The sequence below is a fragment of the Poromitra crassiceps genome (assembly GCF_964638095.1).
Source record: "Poromitra crassiceps genome assembly, chromosome: 7".
In the NCBI taxonomy this organism is placed as follows: Eukaryota; Metazoa; Chordata; class Actinopteri; order Beryciformes; family Melamphaidae; genus Poromitra; species Poromitra crassiceps.
The window spans coordinates 28,740,182-28,749,206 of record NC_139628.1 but is presented as its reverse complement, the minus strand read 5'-3'; the positions used below and the strand labels follow the sequence as shown (position 1 = coordinate 28,749,206).

The 9,025-nt window shown below is 44.3% G+C and overlaps 1 protein-coding gene and 1 pseudogene across 2 annotated transcripts in view; one reads left to right on the top strand and one right to left on the bottom strand.

Annotated features, from left to right (window-relative positions):
* Positions 1-3,482: 3,482 nt before the first annotated feature.
* LOC310779522 (E3 ubiquitin-protein ligase TRIM35-like) lies at positions 3,483-6,740 on the bottom strand (annotated as a pseudogene). Its single transcript has 2 exons — positions 6,655-6,740; positions 3,483-4,828 (listed from the first exon to the last, which is right to left on the bottom strand). The product of its transcript is annotated as an E3 ubiquitin-protein ligase TRIM35-like (transcript).
* Positions 6,741-6,817: 77 nt separating this feature from the next.
* phka1a (phosphorylase kinase, alpha 1a (muscle)) overlaps positions 6,818-9,025 on the top strand; it is a 52,264-nt gene continuing 50,056 nt past the window's right edge. Inside the window, exon 1 of the mRNA XM_083640584.1 lies at positions 6,818-6,975. Within this exon, the coding sequence (XP_083496710.1) occupies positions 6,898-6,975 (78 nt within the window). The 5' untranslated portion in view covers positions 6,818-6,897. The remainder of the gene's footprint in view (positions 6,976-9,025) is intronic.

Genomic DNA, 9,025 nt, shown 5'->3' with positions numbered 1-9,025 from the left:
TACACAAGTTGTATTCATTTATAATCCTGGACAATTTACAATGCATATTCTTCCTTAATATAACCTTTGGTCAGAGGGAATATCATAAACACCCAACACACCTCAACCCAGCTGCTTCTAAGCTGTCCAAGCATGATGTCTCATATGGATCATTTTGCTTCTGATGGTGGACTTTGCTCTTCTCCTCTGTGAGAAAGTCTTTGGTGTATTTTTGCTGACTGACACATCTGGAACATGTGTTGTGTTACTTTGTACCAAAGGAGAGGAGGAGGAGACAGAGGTTAATACAGGAGCAAATAAGAAAGAAATAACAGCCTCATGCTCTGTCAGATCATCAGGCTCACAGAGTGTCAGTATCACACAGCCCTCAATGTGTTCAGACCTAAACACTCCTGGGTGATGTCATAGTTTCACTTTAGAACCTTAAATGTTGGGTCACATTGTATATATTTACTGTATGAGTCATGCATCCTGTTGGCTCATATAATCATATTTGTTGTGTTGGGTTCTCTTACTGTGCATATAATGATGACCACTTTGAGTTAAACGTGAACGTTGTTTACTTTATACCCAGCAAAAAAGAAAACTTACTAACTACTTACTAACTTAACTTTACCACTATCCTTCAGAAGTTGTAGTTGTCATAGACTGTGTTGCATAGTTGATTGCTCTATTGCTGACACAAATGTGTTATTATAAGTCGCTTTGGATAAAAGCGTCTGCCAAATGACGTAATGTAATGTAATGTAATGTAACAGATTAACTAACCTAGATTTTTCAAAAAGATAAGATAAGGAGAGAGCAAGGGTGTGACATTTCAGCAAGACATATGAAGGGAGATTAATACAAAAGATTTTGATAATAAAATTGACAGACATAGGGGGTAAATAAACAAGAGGAAAAGAATATCCAAAAGTGATGTGAAATATTTAGGCTAAAAACAAAGAAAATGTGTAAGGTGAGTTCATAAATCAGCTTTGTTTTCAGTACATCAGCCCTTTAAAGTATTTGTTAAGCCTATATCCAAATAGAGCAGATTGTACAAGTCACTTTTGATGCATGATCCTACTTGGGTTAGGTTTGGCAGATTTTGTCTACACATCATTTGCTTTCAATTGTGAATACACTCTTTCTGAAGTTTATAAAAGGCATGGCTGTGTTATATAGCAGAAGAACAGTTATAAAAAAAACACGATTTCAGACGGAAGCCCGTCTTTATTGTCACACGAACACACATGCATGCGGCCACAACACACACTCATGCTGACGGTGGCCGGTAAAATATGTCCTCTGCATTTGACCCATCCAGGCTTGTCCTTTCCTCCGGGGGGCAGGCCAGGAGCAGTGGTCGCTTTTTCTTTCCAGAACCCCCTGGGGGGTACGGGGAGAACGTGCAAACTCCACACAGAAAGGCCCTTTCGACGAGATAGCCCACCTGGGCAGTAGGCACTGAAGATATGGGGGGGTCACAACTCCAGCGCCCACAGCGTCCCAGGCGAGAATCGAACTCAGGACCTTCTAGCTGTGAGGCGACAGCGCTACCGACTGCGCCACTGTACCCGTACCCATATAAGGTGGAAGGTCTGCTGTGTGCATTCCTACTGTAAGTTGTTTTCTGCAGTTATCGTTTTCTACCGCTAGGTGTCATGATGTCTCTGCTGCAGGAGACACAGCACCAGCTGGGCACTGAAGTAATGATCAGCAGCACATACAGTGGATGATGATTGACTATCATGGGTCCAACATTTAGCCACTCAGCTGGGTGTAGGAGAGGTGTTTTTGACGCGCTTCAAAACATTGATGTCCAGGTGGTGTTTACAGTTTGGGTGAGAGGTTCCCATTTAATTATGTTTACAGGCAGCAAAACTATTCTGGTAACTATTAAGCATACAGTAACGTGAATCTACTGCAACAATCCTGATAAGTGGTAAAACCTGTGTGATCTCCCCATCACCCAAGCATATTGCAAACCTGTGACACACCTGTGCAATATAGACTTCACCAGCTCACCTGTCCACACTGCCACCCAGTGGAAAAGTACCTGCCTGTAGCCTCGACTTCAGAGCTCATGTGTTGCTGTGCAGGAGTCAGGACCATAGACTGTCAAAAAGACTGATCATGACTTCAGAGCTCATCTGTTCCTCTGCAGGACCATAGACTGTCAAAGAGACTGCAGACAGGGACTCCTTCATCAGATATTCCCACCAAAGGCATGCAGCTTCTTTCCATTCAAATTGACCATGTTGTTGTGTTGAGCGCTGTGCTTACATTATGAGAGTGGTTTATAATGGATTGCTGTCCTTGTTTTATTGTATATTCATTTTATCATCATGTACTTGTAAACCGTGTAGATTTTTTGGGGTAGTTTCTCCATATGTTTTGTGTCTGCAGAGTAACTGATTTGAGGTGAATCCATGATTGTATGTTGAAAATGAATAAAACCATGTCTGTGTGATTCTAATCAGCCAAAGGAAATGTCTGTTTTACCTTGGCTTGTTTGAATGCACCGGCAGAGAGAACAAGGGTGTGTATTAAAGATGAAACAGTGGTGAAATATTAATTTTATGAAGCATTTTGTTTCAACAGGAACGAGAGGAAATAAAGTATTTATTAAGTACATAATACATACTGATCAAAGAATAACCTGAGTGTCCATGAAAGTTACTGAAGGTAAAGTAAAACATATTAAACCAACAGTCATACTCGTTTGCACAGACTTTCACTTTGTTAACACTGTATTATGATGCAACATTTACCATACAATTCTATCAAGTGAAAAATGTAGTCTATAGCTGATGAGATTATTTCATTTGAGCTAATTTCATGAGTTTTTCTCTCTCTATCTGATACAGTTAAGTGTAAATCTTTGGTAAACATATTTTCTTATTTTTGTATACATACACACACACGCATATACACTTACAATACTTAAGAGCAAGGGGTACACTGTGAGCAGGTTGAAAACATGTGTTGTATGGCATCTAACAACCATTTAACATTTAATGGAACACTTTAATGGATCCCTGAAGGAAGTTCTCTTCTCTCTTGCCCCCATCCTCAGTGAGGTCAGAGGTCACGCTCAGCTACAGCAGCACCTCCAAAGCCAGACAGAGGGGCTTGAACTGGGATGTCCAGCTGAAGCATGTATCACAGGGCTTAATTATCCTGTAAAATCTACATCTAGTACTTACAGGATCTCCTCAATAAACATGCAGCACAATTATCTTATACGGCACAGACGTTCCAAATGACCTGATGGTATCTTATCTACAGCTCTAAGTTAAAGCTGCGCTGGGCGACTGCTCACACCTCCAAATGACAGTGAGAGCCAGCCTGATTTTGAACTTCTCCAAAGGCAGCAGAAAAACAGACGAGTGAATATAGAGTTAGAAGGTATGGGACACACACACACACACACACACACACACACACACACACACACACACACACACACACACTACTAACACTAACATCCCTTAACATCACAGAGAAGCCTCCGCTTGACAGATTTGGATAGCAGTGGTCTTGGAATCACCAGCCTCTCCAACAGAGAGAAACGGGTAGAGTTTCTCAGTGAACGTGTCTCTATGAGTGTAGATGGGAGTGTTGTCCTCAGAGTTGAAGGACACCTCTCCCCTGTCGCAGTCCAGCTGGACTCTGATCCTCTGGAGACTCTGCTTCACTGTGACGGCCTCACCAAGTCCATTAGTGTATTTCCCACAGCAGTATATTAAACACCAGATTCCAGATTGTGGTGAGGCAAATCGCTTCCCCTTCCTGTCAGATGACTCTTTAGCCAAGCCCACAACCCAGTTAGGATGGTCTCCCAACTCCACCTCCCAGCTGTGTTTCCCTGAGCTGAAGCCCTCAGAGCCCAGAACAGCAGCATACCTACTGTGTCTCTCTGGGTTGTCCGGGTGCTTCTGCTCCGCATCTCCATGTCTCACACTGGTCAGGTCATCAGACAGATAGAGAGCGGAGGCTGCAGTGTTTGGGTCCAGAATGACAGGACTGCACTTGACCGCCCCCTTCATCTTCTCCCAGACTCTGAAGGACAGGTTGCCCAGGTGTTTGGCCACATCTACCAGCGCCCCCGAGACCAGCTGTGGATCGGAGAGCGAGCACTGGGCTCTGGCTCTGGTCTGAATGGGTCCATAGCTGGTGAGGAAGGGCACAATCTCTTTCTTCAGGTCTTCTTCAACAGCAGAGATGCTGTCTGAGAGAGACGACATCTTCTCCTGAATGATCTTCATCTCTCTGGCGACAGTCTTCCGCCTCTGCCCCGCTTCCTCCCTCAGAGCCGTCACTCTGGCGTCCTCTTCGTCTCTCAGGAACTGGCGGAGCGCGTTGAACTCTGTCGTGATCTGCGTCTCTGTGGCCACCAGCTGCTTCGTGGCGTGTTGATTCACTTGATTGTATTTCATCTCGACCTCTTTGTAGTTGTTCCTCTTGTCCTGCAGAGACTTGAGATCAGATTTGAGCTCCTCCTTCAGCTCACTGACTGCTTCTTCTATAGGAACCACCTTGTGACCGTGGTGGAGCGAGAACTCACAGACGGGACACACAGCTCTCCGTTCCTCCTTACAGAACAAGTTCGGCACTTGTGGATGTTTGCTACACACCGCCTGCACGCCCTCCTCTCCTTTATCCATCTCCTCAAAGTTCGGTCCTGGATCCTCTGAGGACTCTCCTTTACAAATCGGACAGTTTTTGTTGTTTGCCTGCTCGCAGAATTGTCCCAGGCAGCTGGAGCAGAAGCTGTGGTGGCAGCTCAGAGACACAGGATCTCTGAATGTCTCACTCTGAGCACACGTGGCAACTCAAGTCACTGTAAGAAGGAGAAGTAATGTTGTGAGCAAGAATCCGGTATTACATCACTTTTAACAACAGCAGTTTTCTCAGCCATTTTGCTTTTGGTTTCTGAATGATCTTTCAATAGCAAGAATTGTTGTGGATTATTTACATGTTGCGTATAATACATGTCATGTCGAAATGATAGGACAAACGCTCTCGCAACAGTGAAGATGACATCTGTTTAATTATACACCACACAATCATTTTATACCAAACTGAACCGAGCCTCGCACGCAAAGCCAAAGTCCACACAATGAAAGGAAACCACACCTCCTAGCTAATCGTCCCCCTTTGACCTAGAAACGATTTCACCTATTCCATGCGTGAGTCATGCAAAAAAATCCCCTACAGAATCACCGAGAACATTCACTCTAACATTCACTCTAACTAATTATACGCACTGCTAGTGCGTATAATCCTGCAAATGTGTGTTTTAAAGTAGAGATCTCACACCCGCTTTGTTCAATCATGTCAAAATCTACTTTCAATTTCCACATCCTCCCTCAGAGCCTTCAGTCTGACCTACCTCTTCCACTCTGTCACTGTTAACTAACTAGCCTACTAGAGCGGGAAAATTCTGCTGCTCTTATGTACATGTATTACGCAACAAAATGATGGAACATCCCCATGCAACTTTTTATTCTCTTTTTTACATTATTATTTTATTGTTATTTTTATGTCTATAGTTGGTTTTAATGTATTCTTTTTTATGCTGTGGTTTTACTTGCTCTTGTTTTCATGTATTTCTTTTGCATGTTAAGTTAGTTAGTTATCCTTTATTTATCCCCTTGGGGAAATTCATCCTCTGCATTTGACCCATCCTCTACTAGGAACCTTCCTAGAACTAGAAGCAGTGGGCAGCCACTGTGCAGCGCCCGGGGACCAACTCCAGTTCTTTTGCCAGTACCTTGGTCAGGTGCACTGACAGGAGTATTAACCCTAACATACATGTCTTTCTTTGATGGTGGGAGGAAACCGGAGCACCCGGAGAAAACCCACACGGACACGGGGAGAACATGCAAACTCCACACAGAAAGGACCTGGGACGGACCGGGATTCGAACCCGGGTCCTTCTTGCTGTGAGGCAACAGTGTTAACCACTGAGCCACCGTGCCGTCCAGCAATGTCCAGCACTTTGAGCTGCATTTTATGTATGAAAGGTGCTATACAAATAAAGTGTATCATTATTATTATTATTATTATTATTCAAAACGTGCCTGTCTGAAATGGGCCGAACGCCGAAGTGATTCTGGACCTGTTAGCGAGCAGTCCCAATGCTACCGTGCTGTTTTCATAGTGCAGTGTGGCGTGTGAAACAAAAATATGAATTTACTCATTTACTCAAGTAAATTTATTCAAGTAGAATATATATTTTTGAAATTACTAAAGTAAGCGTGTAAAGTACAAATGCTCAAAAGAAAGTACTTGTACTTGAGAGTGTACTTGAGTACTTTCCAGTAGTAGCCTGAGTTGTGCCAAACAAAAAAATATAGCCTCCATCACAACACTTTACATTTTGACATTCTGAGTGAGAGCAGAAGTAGCTCAAGAGTCTGATGTATCTAGGGTCCCATTATAAAGTTACCCCCGTTTATATACCAACATGACCCCTTGTATCTGGATGACATTCTTAAAATTGACTTTGATACACTATTTCGCCAGGAAGTAGGCTACCATGCACACATGTTTCTAGTAGACTTACACTTCATATTTAATGTGATTAGTTTTGACTCAATGATGTTGAATCACTTATTTCCCCTCACATGTCACGCATTTATTCTGAAAGAGAAATTACCTAACTTCCGGTTCTGTTCTGGCTTCCTCTGGCTAACTTGACGCAGCTGTTGTTGACAGACAGCCTCTTGACAGGCAGGCAGGCACACCATCGTCTCTTGTCGCTACAACTTTTCTCCTTTTCCAGCTTTTGGACTTACGAGAAGCACCGACGAAATGACGTCACCTTTCAGGATTTAGCCAGCTAAAGTTAGCTTTTTTTCTTCTTGACTTCCAGCTAGCTAACGTCAGCTTGGACTTGTTGTCACCATGAGAAGCAGAAGCAACTCGGGCGTGAAACTGGACAACTATGCCCGGGTAGTGCACCAAACTATCCTGCGCTACCAAGTGAGTGTCGTCTGGCGTCATACTTACATTAGTTATATAGCATACTAACTGGACTATTGTGTAAATGGTGGTATAAAGGTGGGTCGACTGCAAGAAGAGTGGTAACGGTTTTTTCCATATTTCTGTCACTGGACTCTCTCTCTGATGAGGAAGACAGAGGGGAATTGTCAACACTACCTCTCTCTCTCTCTCTCTCTCTCTCTCTCTCTCTCTCTCTCTCTCTCTCTCTCTCTCTCTCTCTCTCTCTCTCTCTCTCTCTCTCAAACACACACTCACACACACACACGCACACACACACTTGTGTTAACTCATTGCACAAAGCCATACCTGCCTTTTGCAATGGTTCATTTCCTGGTTGATGAGAGAGACAATCCTGTGGGTCAGAACACACACACACACACACACACACACACACACACACACACACACACACACACACACACACACACACACACACACACACACACACACACACACACACACACACACACACACGCCTCCTTATACCAGTGATTCTCAAATCACAGACCCCTAATTTAGCACACATTGGGGCCATGGACCCCCCCAGCTATTTTGTCTCTCGGACCCAAATCTCAGAATATTTGTTATTGTCAGAGATAGGATTTTGCCCAGAATCCCATGACTCTCTGTATTGTTGAGAGATAACAGAGAAACTATGATCAAACAAAACAGTCATCCGTCTGCAGTCACGTATTGTAAATATAAAAATAATGCGAGAATAATTCATCCGTTTGCGGGGGGGGGGGTCCTGGTATTCCCCGGACCCCATGTTGAGAAGAACCGCTGCCTTGTACCCTCTGCCATCCTGTCAGCGCAGTGACACACACACTCTCCTACCTCTCATCTTATGCCAGCAGTCGGGGATCGCCCCACTTCCTCTCCCCCTTCTCTGATTTCCCTCAAACAGCGAGCGGACCAGGTGAAAGTTCACGCTGAGGAGAAAACCCCTCTCTCCATGTCTTGTCAACAGCTGCAGGAGGAGGCAGGGAGGTTTTAACAGGGCTTCCCAATGTGGGTCCTTCTTGAAATCCTTAAAAGCTTGTGAATTTGAGGAAAAAACAAAGTTTTTTTCTTTTATATATAAATAGACTCATGGGTCATTGAAAGTGCTCAAATTTATATATTTCGTGCAAGAATAGAAATTGAAGTTCTTCACTTTTAAGTAACCTTTGACCCGTGTCTCAAACTATGGCGTGTTGGGTCCTTGAATTTGAGGGGATTGGGCCTGGACAGTCCTCGAAAAGTCCTTGAATTTGATGTTTAATAAGAAGATGTAGGAACCCTGTTTTAAACACAACTTAAGGGCTTTTCACACTACATACTCTTAGCCCGGGGCTATCTAAGCCCTGTGCTAAGAGTAGGGCTAAGATAGCCCCAGGCTAACTTAACCCCTTTTCACACACACATTGTTAACCCAGCCTAACCTAAAACCAGGACACAAATCACATTGTTTCCTTGGCCCCGTTCCACACTGCCAACTTTTAGCCCTGTGTTTAGATGGAAATTCAGGGTTATCCCCAAAAAGTCGGGGATAACCTTACCCTGCTCCGGGCCAGCTAGCTGGGGCTAAAGTGGGGGGTGAGGATGGGATTCAGCTGAGTTCAGGTGAGTTCAGGAGGAGGTAGTGGGGTTTGTGGGGGGTGTTGTAGTGACCTTGGTGGAAGTGGCTTACGGGCCTTATTTGTGAGGCTGATGGCAGTTGGGAAGAAGCTATTCTTGTGGCGAGAGGTTCTGGTCTTAATGGACCTCAGTCTCTTGCCGGGGGGGAGTGTTTTGAAGAGCTCGTTGCCAGAGTGGGAGCGGTCGGCCATGATCTTACGAGATCGCTTCAGTGTTCTGGCTGCATGCAGGTCCTGAAGGGATGGCAGGTTGCATCCGATCAGATGGGGAAAACCACTTCAATCACAGTCACAGTTTTAAATTCTTCCCAAATAGAGAGCCCCAGGAACGAGTCCGGAAATCATCAATGCTAACAGCCCTGGTTCTTCACAGTTTTCGCCTATGGTAGTTTTGAATGGGTTTTTGGCGC